Consider the following 23,074-nt stretch of genomic DNA (forward strand, 5'->3'; position numbering starts at 1 on the left):
TTAGAAGCAAAGAAAACAAAATAATCTGGCTCCGTATACTTGTCTTTGTCCCTTACTACATTCTCCCAGCCTCTGTTCTCTGGTTCTGGGCACAGGCTTCTGGAATACAGCAAGCTCACCCTAGCCTTTTGCACTTGTGGCTCCCTCTGGAACACCCTTTCCTCAGTGTCCGCGTATTGTATTTTCTACTTCTTTCCTGTCTTCATTCAAAAGTCAGTTTCAGGGAGGCCTTTAAGTTATCTTCTGATATTTCATACTCTACTCTGCTTCCTTGATTTGTGTTTTGTCATTAGCAATTGTCATGGTCTAGCATTCAATACATGTTATTTAGCTTGTGTTTCCTCTGTTATATCCACTAGAATGTAAACTTAACAAGGGCAGGATTTTTGTCAGATTATTTACTAATTTTCAGTGACTGGCATGGTATTTGACTTACAGTAGGCACTCCATAAATCTGTATTGGATGCATAGATGGATAGATAGATGGATGGATGGAAAACAGCTGTGTGGGCTTCTTCAAAGTTAGTTTTTGAAGTGGCCACCAGTGATATAACTTACCGTGACACCAAATATTTGCTAACCATTATGACTTTTTATTAGACTCTCCCACAAGTAACTTTGCTCTTAAATTTTGACCTATAGCTGTCTATAGAAATACACAGAAAGCTAAACTGCCTTAAGACTTCCAGATGTCCTAGGAAGACCTGGGCTTACCTACCATCCAATGCTATATCAGCTCAAGTTGGATGGAGATATTCCTGGGGCATTTCCTGAAGAAGTACTACCTTTGCTTGTGGTATTTGGGAGACTGGGTGGGAAGCATCCCATGTTGTACTTGGAATAGAGGGAGAGGAGAATTTTGTTGGAATTTCTGAAGAGATATGGCTTATAAAGTAATTCTATCACTTTATAGACAGGGCTAGTATACTTTTTTTTTCCGAAGACTTATTTATTTATTAGTACATGAATGTGAGTGGGGGTGGAGGTGGGGACAGAGGGAGAGGGAGAGAAGCAGATTCCCTACTGAGAGCAGAGCCTGACTCAGGGCTCACTCCCCTGAACTTGAGGTCATGACCTGAGCCAAAATCAAGAGTCAGATGCTCAACTGGAGGAGCCACCCAGGCATCTGAGGCAGTGCATTCTTACTGATATTTTTCAGGTTTTCTTCTCTTCCTTTTTTTCCTTTCTTCTCTTTCTCCCCTCTATCCATGGCACACCCCTCTTGATGGATTTCAGGAACATCTAGCCATTTGGGAGATTTAAAAAAATTTTTTTAAATATTTAAAATTTTTAAAGACAGGAACCCTGTGATATGGCTTCTGTGAATGAAACTGAATGAAACAACTTAAGACCTTGTCTACCCAAACCTTATCTTCAAATAACTCATTAGTATCTGGAAGTTTAAATGACCCTGGCTAATGAAATGTGAGGGGAAAATACCCTGAAATTTCACTAAAGACAGACCCAGAAGCTCTTTTTATCTTACGTGGTGAGTATCACTAAAAATAGGATGATTTTTTATATTCTTCTTCTCTTGTGTTTGTTTATAAAAAACGTTTCAAGTTTCAAGGAATTCTTCGTTAAGAAAAGGAAGCAAGAGCTCTACACAAATGGGATGCTCTTAAAATTTAGAGATTTAGTACTTTTTTTTTTTTTGAAGCCTATCTATCCAAGAGGAGGGCCCAGGGGCTGTGCGTAATGCAATTGGAGAGAACAGAATATTAGGAAGACCATGGGTCATGAAAAGGGTTGTGGTTTCCCTACCTTTTCTGATGTCTGAAATGAGGAGGCTTTGGAGACCTTCAGAAATACTTTCTTATTGCTCATCCTTTAAACTAGATCCTGGGACTCCAGATATCATGTGTGGAATCATGGGAAGTCTAGAACACGATGATGTATGACCAATGGACTTTTCTATTGGAATCTAAGGCGGAGTCTTTTGTGTGTTTTGATTTGAACACTTTGCAACAAGTTGAAAAGGTTTTAAAGACCAAGATGGGCAAGTACTACCCTAAGAAGAAACCGTCTGGGCCTGGCTACCTTCCACTTGCCCCTTTCTTTAATTTGTCCTGCTGTTCTCTTTTCATGCCTCCCTTCTTCCTGTCCTTGTACTTTTTTTTTTCCTTCTCTCTCTTCTCTTTGTCCTTTTCATTTTCCATATCTTGCCTTGAATGAACAATTTCTTAGGTAATGTCTGATGCCAGTGGTTGCCTTCAGATCTAAGCAACTTCTAGAGTTTGTTCCAGGGAGGACAGACAGATGTAGGAAGGAGGAACTGGACTATGGGCTATGGGTAGAGAGAGAGAGAGGAGTGAGGGATGAGAAATGTGAGCTTGTAAATGTGTCCTGTGCTTCCTGACCTTAAACTTCCTGGCTTCATCTCCTAGGTCAGGATTTGGGTTAAATCAGTTGTAGGATGAGATTGCCTGCCCACTTTTTCTTCCCCTGAAGGTTCCCCTTCCACCTTGTTGGCAGAAGCTTCCCCTTCCACCAGCTGACAGAACTGCCCTTGGACTACAAAGGAGAAAGGTGGCAAATTTCATTTTTGCTATCTCTTTTGTAGCTGGGGTAGTAATCTAGGATAATAGGAAGAGATGTTTGCTAAGGGTCTTCTGGGAGAAATTTTCTTTCCTTTGAAAAGTGAAATAAAGGGAAGGAAAGATCTATCTTTGTCTAGATTTGGTCACGTTTGCATGTGGCATCTGAAATTGGTACAGCTTTGCTACCAAGGGATAATACTGACTGAATACTCTAAGGATGGCAGGGCAAAAACATGGAAAGATCCTGAATTATTGAGACCACCAAGCTGCCCATCCAAGACTGCCCATCTTAGGGAATTGGCCTTATGGTTTAAGCCACTTTTAGTTGGGATTTCTGCTACTTGAGCTGAAACCATTTAGATGGGAACCACCAAGCACAACCTCATGGTTGGGCTTTATTTTATGCTAAGTTTTAGTTTCTTTAATGTTACATATTAAACAGACAAAACATCCAATATATTTGTCTTTCTCCAATGCTCTTTACTATCCAGAGGGTGGAAAGTTCATTCCTTGATTGTCTTTGTAAACTTTCCTAATAGAAACAAAGTTTCCTAAATAAAAAAATGACTTAGTGAATCCAAAGCTTATGGCCATCACACTAGAGTAAAAAAATTAGTTTCAGTCATCTTTTTCTCATTTTCTGATGAACGGTATATGATGCTGGACTAAATACGGCAGAGTGTCAATTCTGGTAAGCAATTCTGCAGCACACTGGTGATGGAGGTAAGAGCCTTTCTACTTGTTTTATTTCTCGTGCCATGTATTCCTTCCAGAAACAAGGTCTGAGGTTGTCCATGTTTAACATACACTGAGCTCTGTAGTAAAGTATGATCTTGAGTGTCATGCCCTCCCTTCCTTTCTGTCCAGTCCCATCTGTATGTGGCAAGATAAAAATTGTATTAATCTGGGTACCTACTTCATCATTTCATTCTGCTCAGTAAAAGCTTCTGGATTTACTCATTTACTCTCTGTTCTGATCCCTGCGAGGAGGATTCTACATTGTCTGACTGCTTCTCAGGCAGTGAAAGAGAATCTGTAGCAAAGGTGGAGGGGAGGTGGGTGATAGGAGGGGCTGGCCAGGATGGGAACTGAAGGAATTCATGGTAGGTAAAAGTTTGAGGAGAGAGCCATGGGAGCAGGTCCAGGTTGAAGTCTGAGAGTGGCAGAGAGTGGCTGCCAGTCAGCCAGTTTGCACAAGGATGGCCAAATGCATTATTGACAGCCAGTGTTCATTCTGAGACATTAGTACTTAGGCTGTGACAGTTAATATCTTCAGTATCACCTCTTGAATCATGGGTACTTGATAAATCTCTGGGACATATAGGGTCCTCTATGGTGTTAGAGATTTGAAATATAAGTTTTATAAAAACAACTTGGAATAACATTTTAATTTCTTTTTGGAGATTATATATATATATATATATATATATATATATATATAAAATCTGAGTTACTAATCTAGGACTGAAGCATCACTCCAGGAGGCTAGCCTCAAGTGTTGCTGCTATAATTATTATTTTTTTTAATGGGAAAAGAGTGATTGGTACACTGGACTCCAACTGTTTTTATTCAAATACAGGAAATGGAGGAAATGCTTTTCCCTTAAGACTTAAGAGTTTAGAAGCACTAAATTTAGCTCCCTATAAATATGTTTGCTTTTTTGAGAAAAATTTTCTTTCTTACCAGGAAGCGTTGGAGTGATAGGACGATGGAACAAAAGTCTTATGAGTGTCTCTGGTTGTGTATTTATCTTTAAGCATATTCTTGCCTCTCAGAACCACTATCTGTTAAGCCAGTTTGTCATCCACAGCTATGCTGTGAAATAATTAATATTGTATCCTATTTTTAATTTAGCTTCTACTTGCTTTTGAGTCCAAATTCAGAAGCATGGTCTCTTTGGACAAAAACAAGGAAGAAGTATGACTGCAGATAGAACTGGGACAGGCCCGTAGTGTGGCAAACTGGTATGGGGACCAGGGAGGAAAATGCTAAATGAAAAATATTTTATTTTCATATAGCACTAGACTACTGTTCTCCAACAGAAATGTAACAGCCACAAACATGACCCACATAGGTTCTAGTAACTCCACTAAAAAAATGCAAAAAGAAGTAGATGAAATTAATTTTAAATACATTTATCTCAATGTGTCTAAAACATTGTTTTAGTAGGTAGTATCAAAAATTACTGAGTTGCATCCCTCTTTTTATTTTTTTTTGCACTAACTATTTGAAATCAAGTGTGCCTTTTGCACTTACAGCATGTCTCAATATGGGCTACCCATATTTTCGGTGCTCAGTAGCCACATGTCGTCAGTGGTTACTGGACTGAATAACATAGGTCTAGATTATTTCTAAAGATAATCATTCTGTTTTTCATGTGATGCTCATAACAGATATAAATGGTTCCAGGGCACATAGGCAGAGATGATTGCTTTTTCTTTTAGATGTATAAGGACTTCTTGTTAATGCATTTGGGACCAAGCTAAGAAATGTTTGCCATAGAGCAAGAGGAGGAAGGATTGGCTTTAACAAGGAAAGAGGATACTCTGAGGGGAGACTCAAAACTTTGTGAGGTGGTCATGGCACAGTACTTGGTGAAGATTTATGGTTGGTATTTATGATCCAGGTTATCCAGATGGTATCTTTTATGAAAATAGATACAGGAAGTATAATTATATATCAGGAACAATATGGTATAATGGAATGAGTTCTAGATTAAGGGTTAGGAGAACTGGGCACTAGTCCAGGCATTGGTCTCCGTGGAAAGAAGTAAACTAAAATTTACCAATCCTGTTAGTACCCATTTTCTTACCCAATTCTTATAATAAGACCAATAGGTAGGAATTAAAACCAATGCCAGTTAATAAAGGAAGAAACGGAGCCTAGAGAGGTAGTGTCCTGCTTTATCCTGGTTTATTATAGACTTAGGATAAAATCTCTGTTCTAATTCCAAAGCTGCTATATTCTTAACATTATAACCTATATGCATGCCATATAGTAGGTTCTATTTTTTACGAATTGGGGCTCATCTAAAGAAGCAACCAGGCATGCATGCATGTGTGCAGTAAATATTTGTTACAGGGACTTGACTAATGCAGTTTTGAATATTGGTTAAGCATTCTCTATAAGGATGTCATCTCTACATGTGATGCTAGAGCTTAAGTCCAGAGGGGAGGCAGGGATAAAGGAAAGATGGCAAACGTGCTGGAAGACAGAGCATGAGCTGAACCCCATGAGATCAAACTGAACCCCATTTCCATCTTGTTGACTCCCCCCTTATTCATAAAAAAGTTCTGCGGAAGCTGGGGTTCTTCATCGTGGATTGAAGCACATATACCTGGCTCGGGGGTCCGAGAACCTAAAGGAGGATCCAGGGGAAGGTGGAGCACTTGCACTCCCGGTAGCTGCTTTGTAGCAGTGAGCTGTATCAGCTGATTAGCCAGTGGCTGGAGCTTCCCTTGATTTCTTTTCCCAAGAACCTTCCCTGTGGTGCACCCTGATGGGAAACACATAAGGGAATTCTGGGTAGTGACGTTCAGCCTATTCAAGTTGACACATAACAAAGCCATCACATAGGTACTCAGTGAATATTTGTCAAACGAGTGAATGAATATTGTGCTGCTTCCCTTGGAAGTTCTTTGGAAACCAGAACACCTAATCCTGGTTCTGCCTCTGACATGCCAAGCCATTTGGAACAGGTCACTTAATCCTTTGAGTCTTGGTTTACTTGTCTATAAAACTCCAAGAGTAATTCCTGTTTTGCCCATTTAATAAAACTTTTATAGGGATCAGTTGAGATCTGAATGAAAGCACTGTGAACATTGTAAAGGATAAAACAAATGTAGTATTATTTTAATTATGAATGTTGTTACTACTTGAGCTTCCTAATTGATCATATGGAGTAATAGTTCCTAAGCAATCCACCTTCTAGCTGTGCTAGGAAGATTAGACTGGAGTATGCAGAAGTACTGTCAGCTATGCCATAGCATGCACTTCAAAGGTGAGACTTGAATTATCACTCAACACTGAGATATTTGCTCATAATATTTTAGTTCTGGGCTAAGTGGCTTCGAGGGCCAAGCATGTAATTGGTAACTTTGAGACCTGGAGGATAGTGGCCACTTCTCAGGTGGGAGTTGTGGGCAGTGGATAAAGTTTCTGTCCTGTAAGTCTGGGCTTGAGTTTCATAGCAGCCAAACTTGCTCAGCAAAATGAAGAAATCCCTGCGGAAGTTCTTAGTGAAGATGGCATAGAGGAAGGGGTTGGCGCAGGAGTTGATGGGGTAGAACAGGACCAGGAGGATCTTTGACTTGGACACCGTGATGAGGGGCACCTTGAGGGAGGCAGAGATGGCAAAGAAGGAGATGGGTGCCATGCAGAGGAAGTCCGTGAAGATGAGCATGGCCATGCGTTTGGCGATCTTGGTGTCACTAGAGGAGGACACGATGTTGGGGTTTCTCACTGTGAAGTAGATGTGAGCATAGCAGCCACAGATGACCACAAAGGCGAGGACATTGAGCACAAGGAGAGACATAACATAGAGCTGTGACATGGGGCTGTCAATATCCATAGGCAGGCAGATGCTTACCTTCATGTAGCTGCTGATGCCAAAGATGGGAAAGAGAGCAACTGTAAAGGCAAAGATCCAGCCTAGCAGCATGACACTGGCAGCATGGCGGAGCTGCACTTTGCATTCTAGCTGCATGGCGTGGGTGATGGTGTGCCATCTTTCCAGTGTTATGGCTGTCAGAGTGTAGACCGAGAGCTCACTGGCAAAGACTGTGAAAAAGCCAGCAGCATCACAGCCTGCTCCTGTCTGCCAGTCGATGGCATAGTTGTGGTACTGGCTTTTGGTGTAGATATCAACTGAGGCTATGAGCAGCAAGTAGATTCCAATGCAGAGATCAGCAAAGGCCAGGTTGCACATAAGGAACCGGGGGACTGTGAGTTTGTACTGGCTGGTGATCAGGATCATCAGCACTATGGTGTTCCCTGTGATGGCCAGGATGCTAATAAACCATATCAGGACTCTGAGAATATCATACCCCATGATATCTTCACATGGATTGAATGCATCTGGCTTAGGGGAACAAGTCACATCAACCACTTCCTTGCATAAGTCATAGTCAAATTCGCTGTACATCATGTCAAATCCTTTGGTGTAACTGGATTCCTCATCTTCTGCCAAAGAGACTCTCTGACCCCTAGCCTGAGTCATATCCTCGACTTCTTGCCTTAAAATAGATTTGTTGCAAATTGGGTGAAGCTCAGAGCTAGAAAAATACAAAAAGAACAGGATCAACATCTTGTGTCCAGAATGGCAAATACATCACTGTTTTTGCACAGGGTAGAAATGATGGGGTTTCTTCCTGTTTTGTTTTGTTTTTCTTCCCCCCCCCTCCCCTCTTCTCACAGTCTGTCTGCCCTTGAGTCTAAGCTCAAGGGTTAATGGTGCTTACTGTAAATGAACAGAGCAACTCATGTGTATATTCCTAGAGTTGGATGGCCCACTGGGGAAACCATCTAGCCACAACCTGAATGTGGGAGGAAGGCGCCCGGGACTAGCTAAGATTTGCTGTTAAGTGCGGATAATTTACAGACCTGATATCTACTCCACCCTTTGCCTTCCCCCTTTCTATTTAGCTATCTGTTAATATGCCTGAGTAGGATATAAAGCTATTCCTCTACTCTCTACTCTAGTTGCTGGAAGATATGGACTGTTTCCCGACTGAAATGAGAACTTTGTTGCTTCTTTTATCTACTTAAAGCAGAGAAGTGCAGTCTGTGGTTAGTTCCCAACCAGCACCTCTCCCTGGCTCTCTGCTACTCAGGCTAGTGGGAGGTCTGTGATTTGCCTGAAATGTTATGGAGGCTAAATTATTCTCTATTGACTCACGTTCCAGGAGCCACAGTAGTCTTTAGGTATATATCCGTCTGCAAGGTAAACCAGACTCTCTCATATTAAATAGTACCAAGTAACTGCTGAGAGAGCAAATATAGGTTGCAACTGGGTTGGGATGGTTCTAACTCATTCTAAGATTATAATTTATTCCCTGGGGAACTGGCTCTTCTTGGGCTCACATTTTTGTATTGGTTTTTCCTTTCAACCCAAACGTACAAGAGGCCTAGTCAACAAAATAGAGGTACTTGCAGAAGGGATTTGAATGAAAACCAGAGGATAAACATCCTATCTATGTGTGAATAGTGCAGGTAGAGATGGGGTAATCTGTTTTGAAGCAAAGACTTCAGGAAAGGCAATGTTTTACACTGGGTCTGTTTTTGGATGGGAAAAAAAAATTTCACAAGACCCTCTATACTTCCTCCCACTTTCCCTCCCTGAGAAGCAAATTCACACCAATGTTAAGTGACTTCATTGCTCTCAAACCCTAACATAATCTCATACACGTAGGGAAGTAGGTATTAAGCCCTTGAAAGAATCCCCTATAAGGAGAGAGTAGCTGGGGGAGTGGAGGTTTCATCAGAGATCTTCGAGAAAGGTGAGGCAAAGCTCAGACGGGTGCAGGAGGACAAAAGCAGCACTACGGTCCTTCACCTGTCTTGTGACTCCTAAGCCCTGTCATCGGATTAGCACCAGCCCAATTCTAAGAACGGAAAGTAAGCTGGTACCTACAGATGACAGTTCCGTTTATTGAAACAGATCTGACTTAACCACCTAGAGACAGTCTTCACTTCCTGGGGCTGATGTTGGCTTCTGTGAAGATTCTTACTGTTGATAATGCTACTAACATATTTTAAATATTGATGCTTCCCTTTCCTGAAACAGAAATGACTCAACCACCCGAGTATAGAAAAGGTAAACAATGTATGTCTCTTAGAAAAGGATAGAAACAAAAATAGAAATGAGGGAAAGTAGTCTTGCCTTTGCAGTACCTTAGCAAATAATAAACATCATAAAGAGTTGGGAATTCAGTTTAAGGTCATCTTAAAAAATGGTGTTCTTGGACCTTGATAAATCATTGAACGGGCTCTTGGTAAGTGTATAGCAGAGTGGCCCAGAGTCTGAGCTTTGGAAACAAAGCAGAGGGTTTGGGCAGTGGGTTGTGGTTGGTCAGGTTATTTACTATCCTGAGCCTCTGTTTCTGCCTCTGTGAGGAGGGAATAAAAATATTATTGCCTTTGCAAGAATTACGAGATAAAGTTACAACGAATCACAGAGCTGGGTGGTGAGAACGTAGCCAGTATGAGCAATACCAAGACAAATGACTGCGGTGAATTCCCGAGTTCATGTTGGGGTCCAGGCCCTGTGTGAGGATTTAGATGTCTATGCCACAGTGCATCAGTTTAAAATCTAGTTGTGAAGAAAAGGCCTAAATAAAACTAACATCAGAAAATGAACAAAGTAACATTGCCAGCTGAGTGCAAAACTCTGACAAAGGGCTACGTGGTTCAAGGACAGATCAGGTGTGCAGTTAACAAGGTCTTTCAGGAGGGACATTGGCCAAAACCTCACAGTCACAAGGGCCTGACACTTATATCTTGGGCACTGTTGCCGAATGAGGATTGGAAGGACAATTGTATCATACAGTTTTAAACTTGAATATCGTTACTAAACCATACCTACTATGGTATACAATGAAATGACACCATTAAAGAAAAAAAAAAGCCCTACAGTTACCTTATGAATAGCATACTTATTTTATTTTGTGTTTGTGAGTAAGTGTGTTGAATACAGAGACTAAACGCCCACTGCAATTTTTGTTACTCTGTTTTGGCACCTCTTATTAGGAGAGGGGTGGGGCTCTCCTTTCCTGTACCAGACAGGCGCTGTTATAAATTGTAGTAGGGACCTAGAAAGGGTGAGAGCCAGGGAGTTCCTGGGTGGTGTAAGAGACCTGGAGATTGCTGGCTGGGAGGAACCCTGAAGCTGCGTGTATGCTGCCTGGGGGTGGCAAGACCAACAGAGGCTGAGCAGCAGTTAGGTAACCTATTCTGGGGTGTGTTAGCACTGAGGACTCTCACAGTGATCTTGACATCCTTGAGAGTTCTCCTGAAGGGTGTTGAGTTCCAGGGTTTTCTTAGTGAATTGGTATCTTTCTTGCCCCGGGCTGGAATAACTCTTGTCTGGAATATAGAAGAGGCAAACCTTGTGCCTCAGCCCAAGCCCTTACACATTCTAGTCAGCAGGAAGAAGTTCCCTGACCCTTGTGTTTCTGTGTGAGGAGTGTCTGATTCTGGATAGTTCCTCCCTGAGGCATGGTATTTCTGAGAAGTTGTCCCTTTTCTTCAATCCTTCAAATGGGTGAGTGTGGACTCCTAGTCACTTGGAAAACATTTTAGATAGATACCCTGTGTTGTTTTGTTTTTACCTTATCTTGCTTTTGAGCAGGGGTTAAGTCTACCCGGACAGGTGAAAGTCTGTTAAAGGTTGAACAGTAAAGGAGACTGTACCATGTGGTGCAATGATGACACAGGAAAACTCTGTGACAAGGCATCATCTGAGTGTGAGTGTGTGGCATGGGTTGTGTCAGTGAGCTCGGGGAGGATGTGAGCTTTGAGAACTCCTGATATCCAGTAAATTCTATCTGCAATGGATCCTTTCAATGTCTGGAACCTTTGTGTGCCATCTCCAAAATATTCCCTTTCCACTTTGTCTAGATCCTCTGTATGATTACCTCATCTTTTTTAACCAGTTGCCTCCCGGTTTTTGTCTCTGTCTGGATTACCCTCTTTTTCTGGGCTTCTTCAAATTTGGCCAGCCTTGAAAGCCAAAGTGAACAGATGTCCCAATCTTTGTTCTCCCTGTGAGGTGCTAATCTCCAAAGATGGACTGGGGCTTCTTGGAGGGGTTGCGATGTATTGTGCATGTATGCATCAGTTTCTGGTATGGCATTTAGGCTTCTCCTCTCCAAAGTTGACTTGGGTGGTTCCTGGGACATGTGCAGGTGGCAGAGTGTGGGACTAGAAGAATAAATCCATATTGGTACTAAGGAAAGAGGGAATAAATAAATATTCATTAAGCATCAGCTATGAGTCAGGTGCTATGTTTGGAGTTTTTCATGTTGCCTCATTTAATACTTGGAAGGTGATCTACCATTGTGGGAAGCCCTCTGTTGTGAGCCCATTTTGAAGAAAATTAGAAACCCTTCACAGTACTGAAGCTTTGATCTAGAATATGTCTAAGGGCTTTTGCTGGGGAGGTCTCTGCAAGTGGATTCTCTTCATGCTCAAGATACATAGAAGTTGTGGACCAAGTTCCACATCGGAGAAATGCCAGAGTGGGGCTCAGGGATGGACATGGGAAGACTTACATTTGATGTCTCCAGTTTGCAAAAGCGCAGCAGTGGCTAGGGTAGGTGAGGCTGGCCTCCATGAGTGCAACAAACGTATCCAGACTGGGAAGCTTTTTCAAGTTGTATGTTGATCTGGCCCGCAGCTTCTTAAGATTTTCTAAGCCATAGCTGGGCAGGGAATGGATCCTGGTTCTTGAAATGTCTCTAGAAGGATAAAATGTAAACCTAACATGATTATTACGGGCCTCTCTGATTAATTAACAGGCCTCTCTGATTCCCAGATATACTCACATCCTGCCTGACCTGGGGCTTAACTTCCGCCATCTCCCGTCCTACAGTCTGTCTTGAAATGGACTCTGCGTATTAGTGGAGACCTGAGGGATTGAAGGCATTTCCTTCCCACCGTAAAGTCAGCTACAAAAATATTTGTGATGAGCTAGGGGTGGAATCTGTGGCCAAATTTCAGAAAAGGTCAAGAAAAAACCAAACAAACCATACTATAGGGGCAGTAAATGTACCCTCAGCATGATGTGCAAGTGGTGACAGAGTAGTAAGTATGAGCACAGCCCGACTAGCTTGTATAAGTGCCCCACCCTTCTACCTATTAGCTCTGTGACCTTGGTAAAGTCATGTCATTTCTCCTCAGCCATACAATAGGAATGATAACAATCCTAGCTAACTCAGAGGGTTGTTGGGACAATTAGATGAGTTGAAAGTACACTAGAAACTTCTGGCCAGAAGAGAGCCCTTAATGACTGATGGCTATTCTTTAAACATCTCTGTCTGACTGTGTCTCTGTCTCTGCCCATGTCTCTGCCTCAAGTACACAGTTGTTCTTGCTTTGTAGGCGTCTCTGGGCAAATCAGCAGGGATCTCTGGAACCTGACCAACACCAACTGAACTCAGATCCAAACCCTCTGCTTTGTTTCCAAAATAAAATATTTTGCTAAATAAAAAACAAAACCAAACAACAACAACAACAAACCCCACAAAGCCCTGGATGTGATGTGTGGGTCATTTGCCTGGTGTCTCTAACATCTGTTCTGTGCCCTTTTCTATGCTCTGCTTTGTACTTCAGAAGGGATGGCCTCTGCAGGTTCCATTTCCCAGATAGCCTCCACTTTGGAGGGTTCAGCAAATGAAACTGGTGGGAGATTGGAGGCTAAGAGGAGGGGTAAAAGTTAAGGCATTTCTCATCTATCCTTTATCTCAAGCAACAGTTCCTTTATGACTTCAACCGTCATTAGATCTGCTGAGGGTCCAGCTTCTACTCACTTGCTCCTCAAGTCCTACCTTTAGTAGTAGTGGTTACCTATCAATACTAATGCCTAGACTGCTTCTCCTCTGCTTGATATTAGGCAGGTTGTATGTTCGAGAGCTAATGATTACATTATTTAACACCTATGTATATTTCACTTAGTCCCTTCCTTTTGAGTGCTGACAAATTTGGTAAACTTGGCATCTGTCATTCAGGTACTTCTGTGTGCTTACTGGTTTATTTATTTATTTTATCGTTATTATTATTATTATTATTATTATTATTATTTTGTTCTATCACTGCTGAGAGAAGTGCATTAAAATCTCCAACTATAATTTTGGATTTGTATACTACTACTTTTAGTTTTGTCAGTTTTTGCTTTATATATTTATGGAAATGTTTTAGGTACGTACAAATTTAGGAATTTTAGATCTTCCTGGTGACTTGCTTGGTATCTGGTAATATTTGTCTCCTAATGCTTTGGATGTTTCTTCTTCCCTGGTTCCTCCCTGACTGCTAGCTGTTAGAGTACCCCTGGGCTCAGAGCCTAGACTTCTTTCCTCTATTTTACACTTAATCTATAGGTTTACTCACCTCATATTACAGCTTAAACACTATTTATATGTTGTTGGATCACTTATACTTATCTCACCTATATGTCTTTTCTCTCCTGAACTGTAGGCTCTTAAATTGGACTGCCTCCTTAAAATCTCTGCTTGGACGTCTGATGGGAAGGCCAAACCTTGGGTATTAAAAATTGAGCTCCTGATTATCCCCCCAAACCTCCACTTGCGGCCTCTCCAATTGTTAAGGCAAAAACTTGAAAGGCATGCTTGGCTCCTCTTTCACACCCCATATGCAAACCCTCCGCAGAACATCTTGGCTTTCCACATATGTCTGGAATGAACCACTTTTCACAACAGTCATTGCTATCACCATAGGGTTAAAGTTCTGGTGTTCCAAGGTGTCTTTCTGGTTATCTCTGAAGTATTAGGATCCTTCAGAGATGAGGTCCCTGGAAACAAGAGTCTGATCCATGAATCTTTGTTCCTGTGGTAAGTCTCAAGTCCCCACTGCTCAGTGATCCAGCTACGCTGGCCTGCTCTCCACTTATACTCCCCATTGTTCTGGAGCTTCTCAACATCCTTCCCTGCCCTAGAAAATGTCTAGTTTCTGTCTTCACACCATTGTTCCACTGACCAGTTCTGCTATTGACATTTGCTCTGGTCTCTGTGTCCAAGTTCTTCTTTCACCTGGCTTTTCTCCCCCCTCAAGTGTGAAAGAAAGCAGACTGCCTATTTTGTATAAAACAGTTCAAGGCTCTATCCGAGGAATAAGATGAAGGTATAAAAAGAAGTCCTTCAGGAACAACTGAAACCAGGGCAATCATTACCTGCCATGAACATTTTTCATATTTTTAAAAGCAAGCAATATAAAACAGGGGACTATTTTTTCTTAGTTATGTCCCCCCCCTTGAGTTCAGAATATATATAAAAAATCACATTAAGTGAAGATTTCTAAAAATAAATTTTTATATTCCATGCAGTGCTATGCTCTTATCTCATATACTGTGGTAGATTAAAGAGGGCTGCAAATTCTTTACACTCTTCCCATGCAGGGTCTACTTGCCCTTCCCTTGAGTTCAGGCTGCACTGTGATGCCTTTGGACTATAATAGAGCATGATGAAAGTGTTGCTTTACCAGCTCTGGACCTTAGCTTTCAGAGAGCTGACAGCTTCTATATTGGTCTCACAAAGCCCTAAGCTGCCATGGAAGAACTCTGAAAGCCCCGAGACCGCCATGCTAGGAAAAATCCAAGCTGTGTGTAGAGTTCCTGGAGGATGAGATGCTGTGTGTGTGTGTGTGTGTGTGTGTGTGTGTGTGTGTGTATGTATGTGTGTGTGTAGGGAGGGTGGGGGAGAGAGAGAGAGGAGAAAGAGGGAGAAGTAGTGAGCACAGATACATGAGGCACAGGAGTGAAAGGACCACTTGCACATAGACCACCCCAGCCACCTGAGCTGATATCACATAGATCAGAGACAAGCCACCCACATTTCTGAAACACATGATTATGAGCAAAATGGAATGATCGTTTTGAGCTGCTAAGTTTTAGGATAGTCTTTATGCCCATAATAGAGATCCCAGACTCCCATTGAAGTCTCTGTGATTCTGTCATCTCCATCATTTTTAATAGTTGTAGAGGTATTTTTCCTTGAAAGCCATTAAGAGTGCAATAACATTATATTCTGTATATTTTATGCCTTTCTCATCACTTACTAGCTTTTGTTTTATATACTAGCTCCTTGTATTTGCATTTTATCTCTCCTTGATGGTGGAGCACCCTTTGCATTCTCAGCAGTGCCTTTCACATAGTAAGCCCCCAGAAAATTGTTGATTTGTTTGAAGAGAGTCTGGGGAGTGACACTGAACAAGGATATGGGAGATGAAGAACTAGGTCACCCCGGTCAACTGTGATGTGTCCTGACAGTTTCAAAGGATCTCCCACCTTGTGTTATCTCTTCTATTGTTTCATACTGCTGGACTTTTCCTGTGTCTTTGCTCAGATTTCAGATGCTCTGAGAGCTGGGATTATTTACACACTTTGGTGTTATATGTTGTATTGAGCACAGGGCGGGGCTCATGAAATCTACTCAGTAGATAGTCCTCTGGTTTATTATTGGCATCAGAGTACAATAGATGAGAAGCTGGAACAAGTCTCCCAGGAGAGGTAAAGGGAGAAGACTGCAAGGCAGACTGAGAGAGGAAATCTGGATTTCAAGGTTGATCAGCAAAATGGTGCTTCTGCAGCAGGCAACTCTATGTAACTGAGAGTATCAAAGGCACCAAGGAAGGGACCAACCTTGTGCAAAGTTTACAAGCAAATAGACGTGTATGAGAGAAGCAGCAGAGTAATGTGTTGGGTGGCTTGATCTGAATACAGTCCAGTGCCTGAGAAGCACTCACGCACTGAGAACTTTGAGACTGAGACTGAGAAGCTTTGGTGCTTCTGCCTTCTCAGTGTTCTGGAGCTAGCTTGTATTGCAAATTGCTCCTATCACAGCTACGAAATACGTAAGCTGTTGTCTTTAGCACTAGGTGGCTTTGCTGCTCTGAGGCCAAGGCATCTTGTCAGAGTCCTGGGATCCAGATCTTCTGCTGGTGGATGTTGAAAGGAGGGAGTGGTTTGTAGGAGAGGGATGTAGAGTCACTTTCATGTCAGTAAAGCTGTCTTTGGCAAGGTGATTCCAGGGTGATAGGGAAATACGTCTTTGTAAGAAGGGTTGACTTAGAGCTTGCTGGATACTTGCTGGAGTGAGTAAACATGGGACCTATCAAGACTTCCAAGTTTTGGACAGGCCGAAAAATGTTTCTGTTATCTCCATGGATTAAGAAAAATCGGAGAAATTTATATCAGCAGGGACAAAGATAAGTGGATAGTGTTGAGTGTGGTTTGAGACTGAACTACAAATATTCCCACTTTTGCTCTCTGTTCCCCTAAAACTCTTTCTCTTTTCCCTGGCTACGATCTTTCTTCAAGGACTGGAAGTCTAATGTTCGATTGCAGTTTCTCTGTAAAAGCACTTTCCATGCTTAGGACACAAACGTCCAGTGGGGGGCTGGGATGGGGTGGGAGGGGTAACAAAGTAAGACCTTGTCAGGTACTCATATCTTCATGAAAGTGGATTATTAGGACTATTGGCTGAAAGTGGGCTTGGAGAGAGGTCCAGAGCACAAAGCATAGCGAATGAGGGGTTTTCAGAATGGTTATTCTGATCAAGGATATTTTGAGGAATAAATAAATGAGATTAGATCTTTGAACCTGGAAAGCCAGGTAGATGAGCCCAGAATTTATAATGAGCAGACTAACAACTCACTGAAAGCTGTGTTTTTGTAGGATGAGTCTATAGAACCCTGAGCCTGGCACATAGTAGGTGCCTATAAATCCGTGTTAAGTGCATTGGAAGGAAAAAGGATTGAAGGTTGCAAGGGAATGGAGTGACTGTTGCAGGAAGTGAGAAATAAGCGCTCTCTTCCTCACATGCTGTCACTTCATCTGTTAAAGTCACTGTATCACATGACAAAGATTTATTGGGCATCTGCTCTGTTACTATAGCCTCCTGAGGAAAATTTCTGCAGAGCATATTGTTCTGGGCAATGACGTTTGTCCCTCGACCAGAATGAGCTACTTTAGGGCAGACACTGTTTATTTCTAAATCTCTCCATCACTTACACCAGAACAGTACTGATGCACAGTAGGTGCTCAGTCAACATGTACTAAATGTAGGACATGCATGAGCCAGTGTGCTCAGGGAATGGCTGAGAAGGTTTATCACAGATGCGGTTCCTCGGGCTGGTGGGCTGGACATGCAGGGAGGGCTAGTCGTGGGCTGCTGTTTTTAATCCTTGTCTTTCAGGCTGGTCTAATGACTGCAGTCTTTCTTTTTTTAAGATGTCACTTGGTTAACATTTCAGCACATGCTGTATTTGGCAGTGACTGGTTTGGAGAATTTAAATCCTGAAAAGTACTAACAGGAGACATAATGGGATGATGGCTGGCGCTGAAGAGATTTAGTAATCCTAAATTGTTTCAACATTGTTAGGATTCCTGTTTTTGAGACACAAAGCGAAAAGGGAGATAGCTGTCAGTAATAAGGCACTGAGTCAGGAGAGGCAGGAGTTAAATTGCACTCTGTGCCCCATTTAATAAAGTGTGTTACAGCCAGTGCCACAAATTTGATTTGAACAATTTCTATTTTTCCAGCAAAGATGTTATTACAGGTCAATCATTTCCATAAGTGAGAGCACATTTCTGGTGTATACTACACTGACAGATGGCTAGAAGACCTCTCTTTCATGATCCCAGGCGGAATAAAAAGGCAATTTACTATCTATAGGACTGTGGGTACACTGGTAATGGAAGAGAATCATTCTTATACAAATAACTCAGTGTTTGAATCTGAACTATCAAATGAATCTGAGCTATAGCCAAATCAATTTGATAAACCATCAGAATATGATTGTACTAGCTCCAGCCTGCAAAGGCAATGCATTAAATTTTCCCCATAGGAAACAGTTTCCCAAGGAAACAGCAATTGCTTGATGGCTTAACACACACAAACACACCCCAAAACTTGAGTGACTTTAGAATATCAGGTGAGAACTGAGCTGGCCACTGATGTTCAAGGCCAAGACTCTGGAGGGGAAAATGAAGATGCTAGCCTTCTCCTTTGAAACTCAGAGTCACATGCATGTATGCCCCCTGACTTTCTCCACATCTGTTTCTTTTTGCAGTGGAACATCTCACTCTTGCATCCTTTGGTGTTCAGAGATTCTGTTTTTCACTCATCTAAAATTTTTTGCCTTCATTAAAGGAGTTACCATTGGTGGGGCACCTTTCACTTCACTCTCTTGGAATCCTTTGCATGCATGTACTGGGGACAAAGGGCTGAGCTTGTTGGAGAGGAAGATTCCCCCTAGTTAGCTTGTGGAGGAGCTACCCTGGAGACCGGAGGAAGCTTCCCAGTTTTCAGACTTGGTTCTAGTGCAGTGATCCTAGGTGAACTTTCTGGACCAGCAACAGCAGCTTTATCTATGCAAATTATTAGAGATGGAGCTTCTCAGGCCCATTCCTAACCTGATGAGTATGACTCTGGGGGGTAGGGATCCACATTCCAGGGTTTTATAAGCATGACTGGTGATTGTGATGCATAATCAAGCTTGGAACCACTCCCAGCTGAGCTGCTCATAGCTGAGCTCTCCTCTGGAATGGACTTCTGACTTAGCCATGATTTGCCTCCTCCCCAGGGACAGTCAGCATCATGTGATTGTTGAGGAGGGGGACTCTCTGTCCCCTTGCCTTAATTCAGTACAACTTTGAAGGGCCATCTTAATTTCACAACTCCCATGGGATTAGCTGGGGCTTCTGTTGCAAATGCATTGCAGTTTAACTTTCTTTTTAGCCTGATTCTATTCCCAGCAGGTACTTCTCACATACTCCAGTAGCATTCCCCAGTCAACCTCCTGCATGCAAACATCCACATAACAGGCTTATTTGGGGGAATGGGAATCTGCACCAATGCACAGTCAAAGCGCTAGCCCGAGCATCTACTGTGCAAAGCAGTCTTCACAGTCTGCACTTTTCCTCCTCATCAACCCATAGCACCTGGGGTGGGCTCCTTCTCTGTACACACCCCAGCAAGGAGATCTCAGGTCAGGGTCTGGCTGGGGTTGGCACATCAGGTTGTAGGAGTAAAAGATGGAATAGGCCATAGAATCCTAGCTGAGCAAGCAGACTGGAAGAACATCTACAGACTAACCCGAAAGCCCCAGAAAGAAGGGAGGCTCCTGTTGAGGTGATCAATCCTCTTGGCCCTCGGGAGAGGAGAAGGAGACTAGCAATCACAGGCTGGGCTTTTGGCCAGGCTCTTGCACATATATCCTCATGCATTGTAATGAAAAGATGTGGGAATGTATTACCAGCCTCTACCCTTTTAAGTCATGGTAAGTGCTTCATAATTCCTTTGGATTTTCTGTAAATGTTATTCACTTCATTCTGGCCAGATCTGTTCCTGTGGTAAAAGGGTTGAAAAATGCACCCATAACTTGAGGACCCTGTGAGCTGCTTGTGATAGTGACCTCCCTCTTCCTGCTGGCATACGTGGCAGGACCAGCTGAGGGAGTCATGTCCGTGTTCTCCATTAGATGCTCAGATGAGCATGTGGTGCCATGCCTCAGCCTGGGACCTGCCTATGCTCCTGTAGGAGATGTGCTTCTGTGCTGTGTGTCCTTATCATTTACTGGTGTACTTAGGCTGGGAGTCTGGGGCTTACAATTATCCCCCCCCCCATCTTTTAGTTCGCAGACAACTGTATAACATTAAGATGTTTGATTAGACATATTTATGTGCTTTAGACAACATGATACAGTGGGAATCCGTGGAATGTAAGGCAGAAGACCCATTCTTGGTCCAAGCTCTGCTACTTAGAGTGGCAGTCTGATGTCCATCAGGTCCCTTTAAAATTCTGATTTTGGGTTCCTGGATAATGAGCTAGTTGAGGATCTAGTCCAACTCACATGTTCTTGGTTGCAGAGTGCGTTAAGGAGCTATGCTTTAATAGTATACTCAGTACAAGTAACAAAGGGAAAGGTGTCCCCTCACAGACGATGTTTTGCCATAACAGACAGAGGTGCCTTTTTAGGAACATTCAAAATCCTTAGGACTCTCAGGTAAGGGAAACAGACAAACTGCTCTTGTGGTCAGAGACATGAATAGCTCTGTCTCGAAGTCTGTTTGTCTAAGTCCTTGGTATATTAGAGCATATGAACCATATGCCTGGCACTCTCTATTATGCCTGGGAACTACCTGGTTCTTCATAGTGCACATCATGAGCTGTTGTATTAATGTGTATATTTAGTAATTGTCTGACTGTCTTAGGAGAATTCATTCTGTGAGAAGACCAAGGCTTAGGGAGGTGAAGGAATGGTCTTAAATCAAGGTAGTCTGCTCTGGATTCTCTGCTTTAATCATGCTGACACTTCCTTCTATTGCATATATTGTCCATCTGAAGGCAGGCATACTAGAATAATCGTACTTTTCAAAGAGGCAGAATCCTGTCTATGGGTCAAACATGCTCTATCATCAATAGTAACCGTTGGTGGAGTTTCTTCTCTACCATATAGGTTGCGTCTAGTTCTAGAGATACATTACGTTCCAACCTGAAGGAGAAGATAAACTTTTGAATGAAAGGGAAAAGTGATGTTGACAGATAGGAGGGAAGGAGAGAGGGAACCACATGTGGGAGCCTATATTGATTGCCAAATACAAGGTGGAGTCCAGTGGCTCTCAAATGCCTCAACTGACCTTGGGCAGACCATGGATGGATCATCTACTAAAACTTGATTTTTTCCCATATGTCTACTTCTGTGCTCACTAATTCTTCTTACATCTAACTTCTTCCTTCTTGATTCCTTCCTTCCTGCAATATATTTCATCAGTAGATGGAGTAGGCCTTGCCAACAGCCCAGGAAAACACATAAAAAAAAAAAAAAAAAAAAAACTCTTGGAGAGTGGGGTCCCTGTCACCATGAAGGCTATAGAAGTCACAGGAGGAAGAATTCTCTGTTGGCTAAGGTGGTCAGGGAAGTGGTGGCAGCTGGCCTGACCCTACTGGAAGGTCAGGAGCCCATGAGAAGAGAACGGGAGACAGAGATGAGGAAGCAGCACCAGAGGGAGGGGTGCCCCAGGAGATTTCAATCGAGGCAAAGAGGATCCAAAAATAAGTGTGTTTGGGGATCTCAGGGGAACATACTCCCAGACATTGAAGGTGAAGGAGACCTGTGCTTCCCCTTCCAGGGGAGAAAGGTATGGCAGAGTGGTTAAGAACCTGTGCTTCGAGTCAGACCAGTTTGGTGTTAAATATATGCTCCCAAATTTGCATGACTTGGGATGAGTTAGTTAACATCCCTCCATGGAAGCCAGTTTTTTCTTCTCTACAATGAGAACAATAGCTCCTACTGAAAGACCCCTGCCCTGGAGAGTCCCCTCCCTTAAGAGATAAATAGGATGGCTTTAGATGTCCTGACAGCAGCCCAGGGTGGCACATGTGCAATTATCAAGACAATGTTGTGTGTACATCCCAGACTATCACAAAAATGTCACAGGACTAATAAAAGATATGAATACCCAAATTAAGGCCCTACAAGGTCTTTCTCTCTCTCAGTGGATGGTTAAGTTCCTGGTTTGAAGGAGGACTATGGCCGAATCTCCTTCTCGGGCTTCTCATTCTTATCACCTTATTAACCTTAATATGTTGCTTTGTTCCATGTTTCTCTACTTGGTGCCGAGACTCCATTGCTACAATGACTACACCACGACAGACGATCCTTATCGCACGCGAGGACGCCTCTTCACTGTCAGCGCCGGATTCAGCTGCCTCCACCTTTCGTAACTCCCTTATACATTCCTACCCTGATCAATGTTGACCTGAGTAGGTAGGGACAGCTCTATGCCCCTATTCAGCACGAAGAAGTTACAGAAGATGAGACCTTCCACCTTCAACCACCTTAAAGATTTAAGTGTCAAAATTGTTCAGGGGGAAATGATGAGGGAGCAGGAGGCTGGCTGAGGATGGAGAAGGGGCTGATGCCTTGCACCCCCTCTCCACCCACTCCCCTTGGTAATATGTGTGACATTCCACAGGCACCCCTGACTGCCATAAAATGATAATAGTTAACTTGCTGAGATCGCAGTCCTGCAGGGCGGGAGTCTCCCTTGGTTTGCAAATGTCCTTGAGATTTAGAACAAAGAAGTTACCTTATCAATAACCCAATTTCCAGGGACACAGAACTCAGTTCCTCAAGCCCTAATGTCACCCTCCCCTCCATAAAACACCGAAGGAGGCGGAGGTAGAAGGAAAAGTAAATAAAGTTGAATTTCTTCTAAACCTAAATCTCATTAACAAGGGTGCTTGATGGCAGGAGTGTGACATTCCACCAGGAGACTCCCAATTGTCTTTACTTGATAAGTAACCAGGCCTTCAATATCCTGGTAGTGTTTTTTTCGCATGCATGGGCTAACCGGCCAGTTCTGCTTCTGTAAGATTGCTTTATCTGCTTTCGGGCGGGGTCCCCTGACCCAATCCACTGACGCCAAGTATGTCTGTTCAAACTATCAATCAGTCAGCGCGGTCCCCCCCAAAACTTGTTTGTACCTGTCTATATAAACCCCGCTTTCCCCTCGGTCGGGGTGCTCGGTTAGCTGGAGCTGCCGACCACCCGCCGGTACCTGCGCCCCAATAAACCTCTTGCTGTTTGCATCCAGTGGCAGTGTTGGATTCTTGGGTAAGGGGATCCGCGGGTCTTACACTACCACAGAGGGTTTATGAGAATTAAATTAGAAATGCCTCTTAAGCTTTTAAAACACTGCCTGGGACTTGGCTAGTGCACATTAAATATTAGTTGCCGTTATGTTATTGAAAGTCAGGATATAGATCAGTCTAAAATTGCCCCTGGAAGTCTATGTAGAT

At 42.8% G+C, this 23,074-nt stretch overlaps 1 protein-coding gene across 3 annotated transcripts in view; it reads right to left on the reverse strand.

Annotated features, from left to right (window-relative positions):
* Nucleotides 1–6,071: 6,071 nt before the first annotated feature.
* FSHR (follicle stimulating hormone receptor) overlaps nucleotides 6,072–23,074 on the reverse strand; it is a 164,460-nt gene continuing 147,457 nt past the window's right edge. For 2 of the 3 annotated variants that reach the window (XM_032352068.1, XM_032352070.1), the window contains 2 exons: nucleotides 11,810–12,016; nucleotides 6,072–7,813 (listed from right to left, as the gene is read on the reverse strand). In XM_032352068.1, the coding sequence (XP_032207959.1) occupies nucleotides 6,589–7,813; nucleotides 11,810–12,016 (1,432 nt within the window). In that variant the 3' untranslated portion in view covers nucleotides 6,072–6,588. The remainder of the gene's footprint in view (nucleotides 7,814–11,809; nucleotides 12,017–23,074) is intronic. The other variant, XM_032352069.1, reaches the window with a different exon arrangement.

Source organism: Mustela erminea, chromosome 7 (genome assembly GCF_009829155.1).
Source record: "Mustela erminea isolate mMusErm1 chromosome 7, mMusErm1.Pri, whole genome shotgun sequence".
Lineage (NCBI taxonomy): Eukaryota > Metazoa > Chordata > Mammalia > Carnivora > Mustelidae > Mustela > Mustela erminea.